We start from the raw sequence: 17,797 nt of genomic DNA, 5'->3' as shown, positions 1-17,797 counted from the left end.
ACATGTACGACAACAGTACAGGGAAGATACGCAGCGAGAAATTAGAGCAACTTGAAGCTAGTTTAATTTCACAGCAGCAGTATTTCGCAAGAGCCCGAGTGTCGAAAGAGAACGCCACAAAGAAGAGATTGATGAAATTATGAATTAAAAAAAATAATAAAGCAAATGTGACACACAGAAGGGCTTGCTAAAATTTGTTTAAATATATTGTTCTATGTAAATCAGCCAAGGTAGCCCCCCGCATTTTTACCAAACCAAATCTGAGCCCCTTTGCAAAAGGTTTGGACACACCTGTTAACTGATGATCCGTAGACGAGGCCAGCTTCTTTCACTTGGTACCAGCTAAATATTATTCAAAATGTAATGATGGTGGAAGAAATAAGCATCTTGAATTTGAAACTGTATATTATCGACGATTAGCCTCGCAATGATCTTAATTGTGGTTGTCAGCCCAAAACCCTCTAAATATATATTAAATGCATCTTACCAGATATAAAATGACTACTACATAATCCGTGGTAATCGTTTGGAGCCCAGTTTTCTCGTCGAATTGCAGCAGTCCATCTCGCTCTCCTCTCCGGGTCTCTCGGAATACGGTAGAACTTCAAGTCTCTCCGTCTATCTTCTCTGTTATTGCAAACAACCGCCACACACGCCTTCATCATTTTGATTATTAATGTTAACGAGCAGAAAAACACGCCATAATAGGAGGAATTTACGTAGCGGTAATGTGTAAACACGACGAGTAGATGGACAATATAGCGCGGAGGCGTGGTTGTGACGTCATGTGAGTAGGGTCTATATGAACAAAGAATGGATTCGACGACAAGCTGATGGGGCTTTCTCTCTTACTGTATGAAGTGAGGGAAAACTGACATTTATGATCATATTTAAGTTGATTATGATAGGTTATATGATTATTGATTTATACTTTTATTCTGGCAACTTCATAGTGAATATGTCAGAGTTTTTTTGGATTTTTTTTTTTTTTTCCAAATAAAAAAAATTATTTAGGGGGGCTTGAGCTAAAATAGGCCTAACGACGCCCCTGGTTTTCTCCCCAAGAAGATCAAATTAAGTGAGATTTTTAAACTTCCCAAAGTTCTAAAAATAATTGCCCTTTTTAAAAATTATTTACAATTTACATTTTTAATTCCAAGTTACCTCTCGAGGAAATGGGAGGGCAAGGAAGACAGGAGCATTATTAATGGAGGAAAGGGGAGGTGCCCACTGTCGCTGTGGCGTGTGGTTCAGTACCGTGTGGTGTCTCCTCACAACGGAATTGACTCGAAAGACGTTTGGATGCCACGAGTGGACCCTCCTACATTATTCCAGAACGCAAACAAGCTACTTCTGGTATTTTTCAAGCTGTTTTTTTACGACTTTTTGCCACACTTTTTGACACACACGAGCGCGGGTTTTGTGTACGTTTGTGCATGCGCACAGGTAAAGCCTAGGCTATCCCGGAAGAACCCGTAGTACAGGTTGCATTTTTGTTATGTAGCAAAAGCGAGCATAATGGAGGTGTTTACGCGTAACGTTTGAGTTCTTTTTTTAATTAAATGCGCCAAAACTGAAGTTGAAACGACGGCGAAGCAACATGAAGAGCGTGAAGAAGAAGCTGTATGTGCTCATGGACGTGTTGTGCGTCCTCGTCGGTGAGTCTACTTTACATTCCTGACTAAAACGAGATTTTACTACGTGAGTTTGCTTGTGACAGTTGCTGTGGAATGTGCTTAACTATCATGCACAAGCATGATGATTGCAAGGTTCGTCTCTCCAATGGTAATGCTGGCTATCTATTCTTCTGTCTGATCCACTTTCCCCAAATGATCCCCCATTCTACTCAGAGGAGGAGTGGACAGACCAGGAAGCAGGAATGTTTGTTTATGGAAATGTGATATTCCATTTTTCTTTGCCAAAAATCTAACCAGGAATGTTCCACTTCCAGTTTCAGCACTGCGTGACTCCCCAAAATACATTATTTTTTTATCGTACCGTATGCAGTGTATAAAATATTATGCAGCTGATATATCCAAGAGCAATAGGATAGAGTTTGCACAAAATATTCACTGTCTGTGTCATCATTTTCAGAAATTCAATACACCTACAGTACGTATGCTTGCCAATTGAACAAACATACTAACCTAATTACACTTTCCTTCCTCAGCTTCAGGCCAATTAAAAGCTTAACCATGATCCTGATGACTCGCATAAATTTAACAGCCCTGTATTGCTGCAGCATTTCTATGGAGGACCAAATGGGACAGAATGAAATGTATAAATCCATCTTTAAATAAATACTAGTGCTGTCAAATTTATCGCGTTAACGGGCAGTAATTAATTTTATTAGTTAATCACGTTAAAATATTTGACGCGTTTAGGGCATGCGCGGAATGACCCTCTCATGTATAGCCTCAAACAGATTACAATGATGCCATTTTCTGCCCATTGAGAGCTAAGAGGCAGAGATATGCGAGTGGACGCAGGCGTTCATTGGACCGCGCCATTTATTGGCATAAGTTTGGCAACTCTTTCACAACAAACATAACTATTGTGGCGAGCGACGTGGGGTAGAATGATAGGAGATGATCATTTTCTTAACACGCTTTATTGAGCACAACGCAGAATATATACCATTTACAGCCACCACTGACAGTCATGGTTGCCCAACTTCCCATCATGTATTTGGGCGGAACAGTTAAGGTGCTACGGTATCATTTGGTGAAAGCACAACAAAAATAATATTCCTATCACTCAAAAAATGAATGTTCACAAAAAGAAAAGCGCTCAATGCAAAGAGAACTGGCATTCCCAATTAAAATAGCTATGCAAAATACACATAAAACTTACTCAGACTTTGCTTTGGCTAGATCTCTAATTAGTTTAAAACTCGCCATTGACACCTTGTGGTGTATTTCAATCACTACCTTACATAGTTAAAGACATTGTGGAAGAACGGAGCCCATGTGACGTCCCGCTCGGCGACGTCAACAGTGGCGAGCTATTAGTTAATTTTTTTATTTAAATTTTACAAATTTATTAAAATGAAAACGTTAAGAGGGGTTTTAATATAAAATTACTATAACTTGTACTCACTCACATTTATCTTTTAAGAACTACAAGTCTTTCTATCCGTGGATCCCTTTAACAGAAAGAATGTTAATGCCATCTTATGGATTTAGGGTTATAATAAACAAATACAGTACTTATGTACAGTAAGTTGAATGTATATATCCATGTATTCTGCCAAAGAATGGAATGTAAACAGATTCAGAATACTGTGACTTCACTTTTCCAACAGGATTCAAAACAATTCTTACTTTCTCTTCTAGTGTTATTTCTATATTGTTTTGAGCATTAAAGTGAGCACCAGCAGAGCAAATAAATGTCACGTCTCACCGGAGTGAACTACGTGAAAAAAAACTTATCCGACGCTACAACGGAGTATTATTGCCAAATAAATAATTTTTTAAAAAGGACTACAAATTTAAGTTGAACTATTGCTACGAGAAAAAAAAGTCATTTCTTTCATAGGGGTAATGTAGCTGTGAGCCGCTACGCACTTTACATACATGTACCTTCGCTGGGAGCTACGACAAAGCATTAGTATGAATTCTTCTATTGATAATAATTTGATGTAGATGAAGCAAGATAATGAGGATTTCCTTATTTGTACAACCGATTCTAAAATGTAAGATATTTTCAATATTGTTGATTTTGACGGAGGCGGCAACGCACTACGTAAACTACTTAGCTGCTTATTCAGCTGCATTAGCCTGATGTTAGCCCCTAATACTGTCATACGACCCACATAAAGGCAACTTCAATAAAAAATGTCATTATATGTACTTACGATCTGCCAGCTTGTTGTCTCCTGTCGTGTTCCAAAAGTATACCTTTGGTCACGGCGCTTCAGGTGTTCATTCATGGCAGACGTGCTGCCGTGGTATGCAAGCTTTGAATTGGAGAGACTGCACACAACAGTGTACCTTCCTTTGTTTCGTTTAAAAAGTCCATGCTTTGGTCACTCTGGTGTGTTTTTTTTTTTTTTTTTTGGCTTTGTGCCGCTTTCTCCGTTTGAATCCCGAGCTTCCGCCATTCTAACTTTCCACATATATATATATGTATATTTTTAACCCTTTATTAACCGTCGACGGGATGGTGTGCTCGTCGACACATTTACGTCATCGATGATGTCGACTGTCGAGTAGTCGGGGCAGCTCTTTTATTCCTAAATCATTAAAGGATCTTGTCATGAACTTTTTTTCACCAAAAGTTTTCATTTTTAAAAGTGTAACACAGTTAAAGTTGAAGAAATTCAAATGCCAAATATGGAAAATCACACATATTGCTTGATTACTAATGAACTATAAATCTCAATAAGGTTTTGACAGCTGATCATAAAAATTTGTCATAATGCACATCGAGGTTGAGCAAATGAACATGAAGTAATTTATCGGTACGTTTCAACAATTGCACTTTTTGACAATAGTTTGTAAACAGGAGACATTATTGTCATGAACCTTGAACAATAACATTTTCTATTTCTGAGATGAATAGAAAAATGTTATTTTATTTTTTATCTTGAACATCCTGTTCATCCCCTGTTCTTTTACAGGGGATCAGTGCTATTGTTTATCAACTTCTCTTCCTCCGAATCCATGTCCCCTCTTTTTGGAGACTCCTCATTAGACTCGGGATCATTTACTGCTTGTACTCGCCTCCTACAGACTGGATGGTCTATTCCTGATGTTCCGTACCTTCTTCTACCTCTGCCTTGTCGTTGTGATGCCATATTTTCAATATAATTGTGATTAAAATGGATTATTCGAGGCAGAAAGAGGATATAAAACTTTGCGGATCCTAGATGGCGGTTACTGTGGTGGTTATCAAGTTTGCCACTACAGTCTACAGCAGGGGCCCCCAAACTTTTTCCTGTGAGGGCCCCATAACTTTTCCCTTCTCTGATGAGGGGCTGGGTCAGTTTGTAACAGAAAAAGTGTGACGATTGCAGGAGTGCCTAAATGTAAATATTTATTGTTTTTCAGAAAGCCACAATCAAATAACCCTTTCTGGATTATTCACGGAACAAAAGTAAATAAAATAATAATAATAATAATATAATATAATATATAATATAATAATAACACTATTAATTAAATAGATAATAACCAAATAACCCTCGCTGGGTTCTTCACAGAAAAAAGCCAGGAAATAAATAATACTATTTTGGGGAAAAAAAAAAAAATTGTTCAGGGGGCCGGACCAAATGTAGAGGCGGGCCGTATCCGGTCCGCAGGCCGTATTTTGGGGACCCCTGGTCTAGAGGTTGGTTAATAGTTTAATTTCTCATGCTGCATTGTCCGTTGTTGTGACTTTGAGTGTGATGGGTTGTTTGTCGACTTGTGCCTCGTGACTGATGTCCGGGGTGTATACCACCACTGGTCCAAAATATGCCTGGAAAGGCTTCAAGTTGTATAGCCTTCACAATAAGAACAATTGTTGTCGAAAATGGATGAAGAGATGAAATGTTTAGCGCCCCAGGGTTTTAGTTTTGCTCTCACGATAGCTGTGGTACATCAGTATCTGGTGCTTTGTTAGTCTGTTGTCGCGTCTGGTCATCCAATTGCGGTTGTATAACAATGGCTTGAAGGAGTTTGTAATTATGCTGATGTCGATTCTAATGAGCACAAAATAATTTCCCGGTTTAAAATATTTTGTTGTTAAAGTAGAGGAAAAGAAGCACTAACAATCTTGGAGTGATTCATTTGCCATTAATTAATACATGGACTTGCCCTTCTCAAATAGCCCCAACACTGGATGAATGAATATGCATTCGGTATATCAGGTAGCTTTTTTTGTTTGTTTGTTCTTTTTTAAATAATATGCTGAATGATTCAAAATGAATGTACCAAAATCATCATGTGATATGTCAAAAACCAAAAAATCATTTAAAAAAAATTCTAGCTTGGACACGTGTTGAATATAACTTTGTTTTATTTCATGTTTTACAAGTGCTCAATGTGGTCCACCCGGTTGTTAGTAGCTGTTAATTTGATATTTCATGTCACCGATATTTGCTGGAAAGTTGTGGAGCATAAACTGTGTGTTTAACATACTCTTTTTACTTTAAAATGGTAATGAAAGCTCATAGAAGTAAATGTAGTTTTACTACATTTTACCATCATTAAATAATAAGGGTGTAACGGTACATGTATTTGTATTGAACCGTTTCGGTTCGGGGTCGTCTGTTCGGAACGGAGGCGTACCGAACGAATTTCTAACGTAATGTAACCCTTACTTTTCGAGGCTGTGAGTCGATCGGGTTACAGTTTCTTTGTGTAGATTATATTTACTCCGTCTTCTCTACTATAATGAGGACCAACACGGTAGGACAGTATAAGAAACCTCAACGGCGCGACAACGTGGCCGCCGCGACAACGCAGTGAAACGCGGCCGTTAAAGTTAATCAGCCAATGCACACCAGTCGCAGTGCCGCGTGTCAGAAGCGGCTCAACGCGGCGCACAAGAAAATAACCGCAGAGTTTATTATTTGACGCGAGACGCCCCCCTCCTGCGTCAATACATACTACTAGATAGTATCGGGCAGACCGGAAGTCACTCGTGTAAAAACACGGTGGATCCGGTCGATTTTCAAACTAATATGCAATCGTAACTCACTTTTTTGAGTCCATCAGATCTCTTGAGTGGTAGATCGGGGCACAGTTGACTTGTCTTTGTTGATTTACTGCTGTCTTCTCTGCTATAGACCCTACCCACGTGACGTCACAACTCCGCTCTCCTGAATGGTACCGCCCAATTGTCCGTCAAAACATAGTGTTAACCTGTTACGGCTATGTACATTCCTCCTATTTACGGCGTGTTTTTCTGCTCCTTAACATTAATAATCAAAATGGTGAAGGCGTGTGTGGCTGTTGGTTGCACTAACAGAGAAGATGGAAGGAGAGACTTGAAGTTTTACCGTATTCCGAGGGATCCAAAGAGGAGAGCGAAATGGATGGCTACAATTCGACGTGAAAACTGGGCACCAAAAAATCACCACAGACTATGTAGTAGTCATTTTATATCCGGTAAGATGCATTTAAGATATACTTAGAGGGTTTTGGGCTGACAAATAACCACAGTTAAGATCATTGCTAGGCTAATCGCCGACAACATACACGTATGTATGTAGTGAGAGTGCTATCGCTAAACCATATAAACATTAAAAGCCTTAACTCCATTGACAAACGACATGAAATACATTAGACTTGACAGTGGATGTTAGCAATAACAAAAGATTTTGAATTAAAATTTCGTAACTCACCTTTCCAAGCACAAGATAGATTCCTGCCGAATTTTCGTGGACGAGGACCTGTTTCACCCAACCAGCAACGAGGTATTTATAAGCCTCCAAGCTCTTGAAGTTTTTCAAATTTTCGTGAGAATAGGCTGATTTTGTGTGGACAAGATAATTGTAAATATCAGCGTAGCAGATGTCAGGCAGACAGGGCGAAGACAGTGGGTCGAAAAACATCGATTTGGGCATCAAATATGGATCTGGCGACTGTATAGAACGAAGCTTTTCCACATAACGCCTTTTATGCAACACATCCAGTGAGTTTACGGCATCAGAAAGCACCAGGTCTTCCATGAAATGCATTTTAAATTCCTCGATCAATTGAAACCAATGCTAATACAGAGACAAAATGACGGACAAGTGGGCGGAACCATACAGCGAGCACGTGGTTTTGTGACGTCGGTGGGTAGGGTCTATAATAATAACTAGCACGGCCCCGTGTTCAATACAAAACCCTCCGACCACAACAAAACAAGTACGAACTAATATTCACATAGGAACTAAAGTTATACAACATAAAATATAATATATCAATGAATACTACATCACATTTGTAAAATATAAACACATAAGAAAATAAATCTTAGCCCATTTAAATAAAATAAATTTAAATGAGGAAAAATACCTGTAATTAAATAATAAGATCCTGCTTACACAATTAAATTGATTGATTTCTGTGTGGCGCTTTGAGAGAATCCACCAATAAAGCTTTTGAAAACCGTCCATAAGAAAAAAGAATGATTCATTGAGGCATTTCATTTGTAAAATACATGTTAAAATCTTTGTCTTTGGGATTGCTTTTCTCTTCAGCACAGGACTTCTTTTTTCTTCTTTCTTTCAGAAACAAAGCAGACCAATACGCGGGGTCTGAAAGGCAAATTGTTGTTGGATTATTTTCTTTTAATACCCGCTACTTTTTGAGCAGAATTCTAGCTTTGTATAGGCTAATGTTCCTATTGTTGAAAGCACAAAAGTGTGTAATAAACAGCTAGCACATTTAAATTTTGCATTTTATTTTCTTACTGTACCGAAAATGAACCGAACCGTGACCTCAAAACCGAGGTACGTACCGAACCGAGATTTTTCTGTACCGTTACACCCCTATTAAATAAACAACCTAATGCACAGGTTATCCAAACTACAATATTTGTTTTCTGTGATTTGACTGTCAGTGCATTAAATATGACAGAAAATCTGATATGTCACACAAAATGGAAATGTAATTATTTGTCAAAATTAGGGCTGCAGCTATCGAATATTTTAGTAATCGAGTAATCGACTGAAAATTCTATCGATTAATCGATTTATCGGATAAAACAGATATATTTTTAGGTGAAGAGCAATTATAAATATACATGAGAAAACAAGACATTTCATCTAATCTTGAACCATTTTCAGTCAATCAATTTTCGATGTATATTGTTGAAAACAGCCAACAATTGCATCTCAGATGTAACTAGAATAAAAAAAAAAGACTAATTCACTGCTCTCACCCAAAAAAAAAAAAAAAATATATATATATATATATATATGTATATATATATATGCCGTTACGCTTGATAACACACATCACTTAAAAGTTAGGATTTTTTCCCACGTGTTTCAATTGAATTTCTATTTGTGTCAAGCCATTTTTAAGTTCTAGTTAAGTTTTAAGTTAGTCTAAACTGTAAGTCCTGATAGGATTTTGAGTTTTTGCCGTGTTCAAAATAAATGTATGATACAGGCTGTATTGGAGCACAATTAGGGACCAGTGCTACTTGGTGTTTTATCCAGCAATGACGACTGAGCTAAAATTGATAGTTAGCATTATTGAGTTTTTATTTTACACCCTCAACACTCCACATCGCTATGTTATGTTAAAGCCTGTATGTAAGACACGTTAGCCACGCATCGACAGTGGTCATAATTAATAGAAACCTAGCCCTCCGCAGGGCTAACGTTACGTGAGCTAGTAACAGTAATGTTAATCTTATGTATTAGCGCTTAGCGCTCTTTATTAGCGCATAGCGCTCTACTGCTTTAAGATGGCGGCTGTTTACTAAGTTAACGCTGCCCAGACGCGGCCGAGGCTGTCATTTTTCATCTAGTTCAACATACATGTGATCTCTGAGACTCATCAGACGCTACCTGCTACCAACGTAGCATCGTGCGGGCTAGTATTTAGCAACGTCGGCGTCGTTTGTAGCAGCTGTCGGCTGCAGTAAGTTTTTTTGTTTGTTTGTTTTTTTTTTTTTGCCTCTTCCTCTACGCACGTGACATTAGCGCGTTGTCCCGCATTAAAAGTAGTCAGAGCAAAACGTGATGCTTAGAGCTGTGAAAATAAACGATTACTCGAGGTGAATAAAATTACTCGGATCAGTTTTTAAACTCGAGTTACTCGAGTTGCTCGAGTATTCGTTTCAGCTCTAGTCAAAATTGACACTTTAAATAGGAATTGGGCAGTTGAACATGTGTTTCCAGTTTTTTTGGCTATGATGTCACTGTAGGACCAAAATTTGAACAGCTTGCTTAAAGATCTATTTTGTATGCTTACAACTCCCAAAAATACTGTATGTACAGTTCTTAAATTTATTGGGGATGGATAAGCATAGAAGTACAGAATGTAGAGGGGAAATGCTTTTTAAAGATTTATTTTGTGAGGGCATATTACACTTGAGAGTATATCATACTGTCTGTGTACAATGGAGACAAATAGAGTTTGTGGGTGTTGCCTGTAAGAATTAAGATCTAGGTTAACCTCTCCTAGGGCACGGTCGGCAGGGCACGGTCGGCACTTCGTAGGCACAGTATACGTGTACCTTTGTGTACAAAGGAGACACAAGATGTGCACACCCACATTCCAAATGATTACACATCTTTTGTTATAAGTACTGAAATATGATTTCCATAAATATCTCTGCAAAAACTATCATTAAAACTCAACGTTTTTCCATTGTTTCTTTCTATGAAGTCTTTAAGCAATACAACACGAACATTTCCTCACATCCTCATTTGTTGAGATTGCTGAGTTGGGAAGATAGGTCACTCAGAGTTCTCAGGGAGTCGTCTTGATGGGAATACTTTTTCCTCAAGAGAGCAGCATCATGGAAACCGAACTCATGCATGTTCCTAACATCCAAACGTCTTATTTTCTCACCGTTATGTTTTATTTTAACTAGGGCTGCAGCTAGTGATTATTTTAGTAGTCGATTAATCTATCAACTAGTTAGTTTGAATAATCGAGTAATCGGATTAGGAACATTTAATGCGTTGCAGAATAAATTTTAGGAGATGTAAAACAAAGGCTTGCTAAGATGGCACTTTCAAAAGAGCATTAAATACGAATACAAAATAATTCCCAATTGCACTTCCATTTAAAAATAAATTAAACTACATGAATTTAGCCTCAAACGATGTAAAAGAAATTAAAAAATGAGGATCTAAGTAAAGAAAAGAATAATTGGCTGACTTGCATTATAGCAAATGTCTGCTAGTTTACCGTAATTTCTGGACTATTGGGCGCCCCTGATTACAAGCTTCACCCAGTGCATTTTTTAAGGAAAAAACATTTTGTACATACATAAGCCTCTCCTGTCTGTAAACTGCGTGGGCCGTGTACCGTCTTCAGAAGAGGCTCCCTTCTGGGGTGATTTCCATGCACACCAATTTGATGTAGAGTGCGGCGTATGGTCTGAGGACTAACAGGCTGACCCTCCACTTCTTCAATCTCTGCAGCAATGCTGACAGCATTCCTATAACGAGTCACATGACATTTTGGAGGGAAAATGACAAGCAGTACTCAATTTGGACATTTAGGGATGTACGTAGTTTCTAAGGGGTGTACTCACTTTTGTTGCCAGGGGTTTAGATATTAATGGCTATATTTTGAGGGGAAAATAAATTAACTCTATTATATAAGCTGCACATAGACTACTTTTCATTGTGTCAAAGTGTCATTTTGTCAGGGTTGTCCCATGAAAAGATATACCGTAATTTCCCGAATATAACGCGCACTTCTTTTCCCCAAAATCAACTTGTAAAATCATGGTGCGCATTATAAACGGGTACATGGATGGAGACAGAAATATAACGGTATTACATATATGTATAAACTAGGGCTGTCAAAATTATCGCGTTAACGAGCGGTAATTAAATCTTTAATTAATCACGTTAAAATATTTGACGCAATTAACGCACAAATGCCCCGCTCAAACAGATTAAAATGAGAGCACAGTGAAAGGTGTACTTGTTGTGTTTTTCGGAGTTTTGCCGCCCTCTGCTGGTGCTTGGGTGCGACTGATTTTATAAATTTCAGCACCCATGAGCATTGTGTAAGTAATTATTGACATCAACAATGGCGGGCTACTAGTTTATTTTTTAATTGAACATTTTACAAATTTTATTAAAACGAAAACATGAAGAGGGGTTTTGATATAAAATTTCTATAACTTGTCTTTTAAGAACTACAAGTCTTTCTATCCATGGATCGCTTTAACAGAATGTTAATAATGGTAATGCCGTCTTGCTGATTTATTGTTATAATAAAGAAATACAGTACTTATGTACCGTATGTTGAATGTATATCCATCTTGTCTTATCTTTCCATTCCAACAATAATTTACAGAAAAATATGGCATATTTTATAGATGGTTTGAATTGCGATTAATTGTAATTAATTACGATTAATTAATTTTTAAGCTGTAATTAACTTTATTAAAAATTTAATCGTTTGACAGCCCTAATATAAACCGATTTTTTTAATTGACACGGCCACGTTGTGTTGAAGAAACGTATGCGGCGACCCGTTGCCGACCATTTCGGTACGTGACGTCCCGATTTTGTTTTGGTAATACTTCACTCTAATCGGCCGAATGATTTCGTCTGTGTTAAATTCTGCTTTTTTCACTCTTCATAAAGCACAGAATTTAGTTTCTTGAACTCATTTGAGTCAACGTTTATTGCAGCTCCGCAACTGGGACCATAACAAACTTAAGCACACAGACTTCCTGTGTCCGTCAACTATATCTGCCCCTCGGGAAACTCAAACCCAAATAACAATAGTTCCTATTGTTACTGTGTTGACAGCGATGAGCTCTCATGGATTCCCGACTCACGTTCTCACTTTCATTTTACCGTATCAATCCATGGAAGAAACCTTTATTCATCATGATGAAACGAGCAAGTTATACAGCATCCTTTAAAAGAAAAGTCACATCTGTTTTGTTTTCTCCTAGATTCTGGTAAGTTGGAGAAGTTGTCAAATCATATTATTACCGTAAATATTGTCAGTTTATGGTAATGTTTTGAACTACCATTGTGCTATGCTTGTGCTGTGTTTCACCAGTCAGTAAAGTGACATTTCTGTATCTGTACACGAGCTCTGTTTTCTTGTATTCTTCTATTTATTGCTGCTAAAATTAGGGTGCGCGTTATAAACGGGTACAATAATTTCCCCTAGATTTTACAAGTAAATTTGGGGTGCGCATTATACATGGGTGCGCCTTATATTCGGGAAATTACGGTACTTGCATATCTGCAGAAATGCAAGGGGTGTACTCACTTTTGTGATACACTGTATGTCGACTGACAACTAGTTGAATGACGCCTCTTTTATATTTTTGAGGGGTTAAGTATCGCTTTCACGACACAATTTAACTTTGAGAAGGGTGGCAGGAAGTTATTTTGAGGGGAAAAATAAATTAACTCGATTATATAAGCGTCACAAGAAAGACTACTTTTCATTGTGTCAAAGTGTCATTTTGTTAGTGTTGTCCCATGAAGAGATATACTTAAAATTCTACAGAAATGCAAGGGATGTACTCACTTTTGTGATACGTTGTACCTTAAATGTCAAATAATAGTTAACAGACGTGGAGTCGCCTTGTCTCAGTCAGTATAAGACAAACAAATGGTAAAAAAATAATTGTCGTGGTCATTGTGGCCTTATCACGCTAATATACTGAGACAAATGACAAAAATCTCACATTGATCAGATATACTTAACCTTACTATTTACCACTGATTCCAATTGGTAAAGTTAATTTGAGATTATTATTATTTATTTCACGAGCATGGTTACGCAATAAGCTTGTAAAATAAAAGCACGAGTCCACAGTAATTTGCCATCTTTGCCACTTTTTCTCCGTCACCCCAAGATGACACTAAGACTGTGGCTATAGAAACCTAGTAATTAGTATCAAGGAAGTATGTTAAAGCGAAGTAACCCGACAGTGACTGACATTTGTTTTATGTCCGTAAGCTATTTATTTTTCTGGATAATGTAAATAAGATGTATAAGATTTGAAATATTGTGCTAATTAAGAATCTTGGGATTGTAATTTTTATATATAGTATATACAGGCATGTGTGGTTTTTTGTTTTTTTTTGTTTTTATTATTTCTGAACATTTCTGTTCAGTTTAATAATGGCATGTTACAACCTTACACCTTTTCGCTTTTAATCATGGCCGAGGATTAGTAACATGGAGATTATGACAGAGTTGAGGGCTCAGACAAACACACACTTCTCACATGCTTATGATTTTAATGAGACCACACAGTGTGTGTGTATTGCGGATCTTTGATGTCACACTCATTCTGGCAGACTTGAACTCCCTCTGTGGACATTCTATGGTTTGGTTTTAAACCTGTGTGGCCCGCTTCTTTCATCCCATCCCTCTACCCCATGTGCTTTTTCAAGCAAACCCAGACGACTCATTGACTGGCAGCCCTCGGACGACCTCTCCGCCACCTCCTCCTTTTTCCCGCAACTAAGAATGCGTGAATGATGGCCCGGGCGATGCAGCAGGGATTAAAAATAAAAAGAATGGGCAACGGCAGGATTTGCTGTGACTGTTGGAAGTTGGGCGTTCCTCCACTGAATTAGAATTCCAGAGGCCAGCAATGAAGGCTCAGCACATACCTTCCGCCTGAGTCAGGCCGGCTCGGGCTCAGACTGTCAGAGAAAAGGGGGTGTCGAGTTTTTTGTCTCTCCCATGCCGTCTTGAATATTTTTGCTCATGCTTTACTTACTGTGCACGCATGCTAGGATGAATGAGCAAAAGGAAGCTCATATTGTTTTGTTAAGTGGCACGCTAGGTGTGTTCAAAAGCATTGACACTTGTTGTTTGGCTGGTGTTACCTTTACGAGTTGCTTAATTGTTTTGTGTTCGGTAAGCGTTTTGTCAAGAAAGAAACGCGGGCTAATACGAAAGCTTATTTTTTACTTTTATTAATACAGCCTGTAATCACAACTAGAGGTGGTAATCTTTGGGCACCTAACGATTCGATTACGATTACGATTCAGAGACTCCGATTCGATTATAAATCGATTATTGATGCCCCCCTCCCCCCATTTTTTTTTTTTTTTTTTTTTTTTATGTTTTGTATATTTGTTCCAAAATTGTTCAAAAATCCTCTCAGGCTAAATAAGATACTCAAGTCCCCCTTCTGTATCAGCAGCTTTAAACTACATTGAATTAATTTAATGTTGTGAATCAACTGTTAAAGTTGTTAAAATTGCGCCCGTTATTCCATAATTTCCCTCATGTCTACTTTCGACATGTGAAAGTTTTAAAACTGTTTCATCATTTAAAGATAGATTCAAGTCAAGATTTTGCCGATTTAGGGGTATTTTAGATAAAAAGTCATTAGGTTCTCTACAACTGAGCCTTCTAGAGAAGTCTACTGCTTTAAGATGCTGCCTGTTTACTAGCGCGGGAAAGTCTGTCATTTCACATCTAGTCTAGATATATGTGATATCTACCATAGCTGTATGTTGCTGTATGTTTGTAGCAACTACCAACTGGGCGCTGTTTGTAGCGGCTGACTGCCGCAGTCAGGTATTATTGTTTTTTTTTACCTAGCGGCATTAGCTGCACATGATATTTACTCTCGGTCCATTCCTCACTGCGTCCCGAAGACCGCGCTGACTGCGTTTTATTTCCGCTTTACCTGGTATAATTCAATAATCGGAATTTGGATGTTTGTGAATCGTTCTTGAATCTTCCACGGCTGAATCGCGAATAATCTAAGAATCGTAAATTTGCACGCCTCTAATCACAACAAATGTCTCAAAGGGATTCAAGAGACGACAATTACATCATCCAATGATCGAAACCGCCAACAGAGCAAGGAAAAATCCTAACAGGAAAAAATAGAAAAAAAACTAAGAGTGACCACAGATAGGAGAGCCCGCTTTGAAGTTGACCAGAAAACAATTAGAGCCATCCCGACTCTTCTACCTGTCGACGTAGTTGATGACGTAAATGCATCGACGAGCCCAACATCCCATCGACAGTTAAAGACGCGTTTAAAAAAAAAAAAAGTACCCTATTGGCACAAATATAAGACGGCCCTGATTATAAGACGACCCCCTCTTTTTCAAGACTCAAGTTTGAAAAAAGACTTTTTGAACACCAAATTAATTTAGTACAGTACATCATAACAATATATTTGAGAGAAAAAGCATGTTATTTTGCCTCATTCAAATCGTAATATGTAAACTAAAGTGCAATCACACTCGTAAATGAATGGCTTCTGGTTTTTGTAATGTAAATAAACCAATCTATTGTGATAAAACAACAAAATTGCAATATCTGCATTAACCATCAAAGTAAGGTCTAACTGTAACTGGAATCTTGAAACAAGTCTGAATAAGGAAAAACATTGCAATAAAATAATGCAAACTGGATAAACTTGAGAGTAGCTGAGATCTGTCATGACGGAACATTACTCCTCAAGTTCAGTATTCGCTTCAATGATATCTGCCGCCATCTAGCGTCGTGAATGGGTATAATGTCTAGACCCCGAATATATAACACGACTCCCACTTTTTCAGTCTTATTTCAACGCAAAAAACACAGTCTTATATTCGGGCCAATACGGTATTTATGCGTTCAAAGTTGAAAAAGGCAGACACTCGGGATGCAAGCCGGGAAAGCGGCATAGAGCTCAAAAAGCAGACCTGAGTGGCCAAAGCATGGATTTATTTTAATGAAACATTGGAGGGTTTCACTGTTGTGTACAGTCTCTGCAATGCCGAGCTTCCATACCACGGCAGCATGTCGGCCAGGAATGAGCATCTGAAGCGCCATCACCCAGATATAATTATGGAAGATGACAGGAGACAACAAGCTGGTGGATCGTGTTTATATATCGACATTTATTTATTGAAGTTGCCTTTATGTATGTCGTACAACGGAGATTAGTAAAAAAAAAAAAAAAAAGTTAATTATTCGACTATGCAGACTTTTTTTTACGATTGGTGACCTAGGCATGTGCCGGTATGAGATTTTGAGGGTACGATAACCGTGAGCAAAAATACTGCGGTTTCACGGTATCACGGTATTGCAATTATAGCTCCAAAATTTTGAGATGTATGGGTTTAAAAAAAAAAAAAAAGATGAAAGAAGAAAAAAAAATTTTTTCCATTGAACAGGATTTTTTTTCAAAACATATTTGCAAATTGGAACATGAATATAATGTGAAAATAAATAAATTAACAAAAAAATAACAAATATTTTATATAAAATTTAAATAAATAGAACCTAGACTATACCCACAGCCACAGCTCAAGTTGCTCAATATTAGAGTAAGAACCAAATAATTGCTATAAAAAAGTAAAAACACTTCTAAATAAAATTAAAAATATATACTGTATGACTTTTTTTGAGGGGGGAGAAGCTCAAGTGAAGTTTCGCCATTTTCAGCCACTGTGTCAACTCTAGTCTACATGATGCCATGCCTTTGTGTTAAAAAGAACAAAGAATTCATAAGTTAATAAGTTAGTTAAGAATGTATAAGTTAGTTTTATAAATTAGTTAAAATGTAAATATTGTTGAGGAAAGGTTTCATCTAAAAAAAAAAAAAAAATGAGTAGTGAGACCTCCTTTCTCAATTAGCGATCTTTGACGTGATCCTTTTTCTTTCCCCCCTTCATTCAAGCTTGTTTCTCACTCAGCGGCTGTGAGACATAAAACCTCGACGAAGCTGCTCTCCCAGGTTAGCCTAGGCTAACATTCGTCTTTGTAAGTTTTAGTTAGTTTGTATATTGAATTTGAAAGGAAAATGTGTGTTTTGTTTTTGGCAAACTTTTTAATGGTGCTACTGCTATCCCGTTGAACCTAATCACACGTGGAAAAATACAATTGTACAACGTTTTAAATGTATTCATTTGTATATTTCACCATGATTTGAGAGCTCAATAAATTGAAGAAAAGTACGCCTTGTGTTTGGAGGGTTTGTTTTTGGGTTTGCTGGCTGTTTAGCAGAATAGCGTCACTGACACTCACGGCAACAAACGGGAAGGGTGAGCGCTGCCGCACCAAGCCACTTCGGCTGCATTTTGGCACATGAAAAATAGCGAATACCGTACTAAGGTATGACGGAAAATTTGAGTGGTTTTGAAACCGCGACGTTTTCACACCACGGTAAACCGTGAAACCGGTGTCCG

General features: G+C 37.8%; 1 protein-coding gene across 4 annotated transcripts in view; it reads left to right on the top strand.

Annotated features, from left to right (window-relative positions):
- The first annotated feature begins 1,251 nt into the window (after window positions 1–1,251).
- Window positions 1,252–17,797, top strand: part of plpp2b (phospholipid phosphatase 2b) — a 67,740-nt gene continuing 51,194 nt past the window's right edge. For all 4 annotated transcript variants that reach the window (XR_009063841.1, XR_009063840.1, XR_009063839.1 and 1 more), the window contains exon 1: window positions 1,252–1,658. Coding sequence is in view for 1 of the 4 variants with exons in the window: in XM_057840974.1 (XP_057696957.1) it covers window positions 1,601–1,658 (58 nt within the window). In the remaining 3 variants the exon portion in view is untranslated. The remainder of the gene's footprint in view (window positions 1,659–17,797) is intronic.

The sequence above is a fragment of the Corythoichthys intestinalis genome, chromosome 7 (genome assembly GCF_030265065.1).
Source record: "Corythoichthys intestinalis isolate RoL2023-P3 chromosome 7, ASM3026506v1, whole genome shotgun sequence".
Lineage (NCBI taxonomy): Eukaryota > Metazoa > Chordata > Actinopteri > Syngnathiformes > Syngnathidae > Corythoichthys > Corythoichthys intestinalis.
The sequence above is the reverse complement of the archived record's forward strand: the minus strand, read 5'-3'. Positions and strand labels throughout refer to the sequence as shown.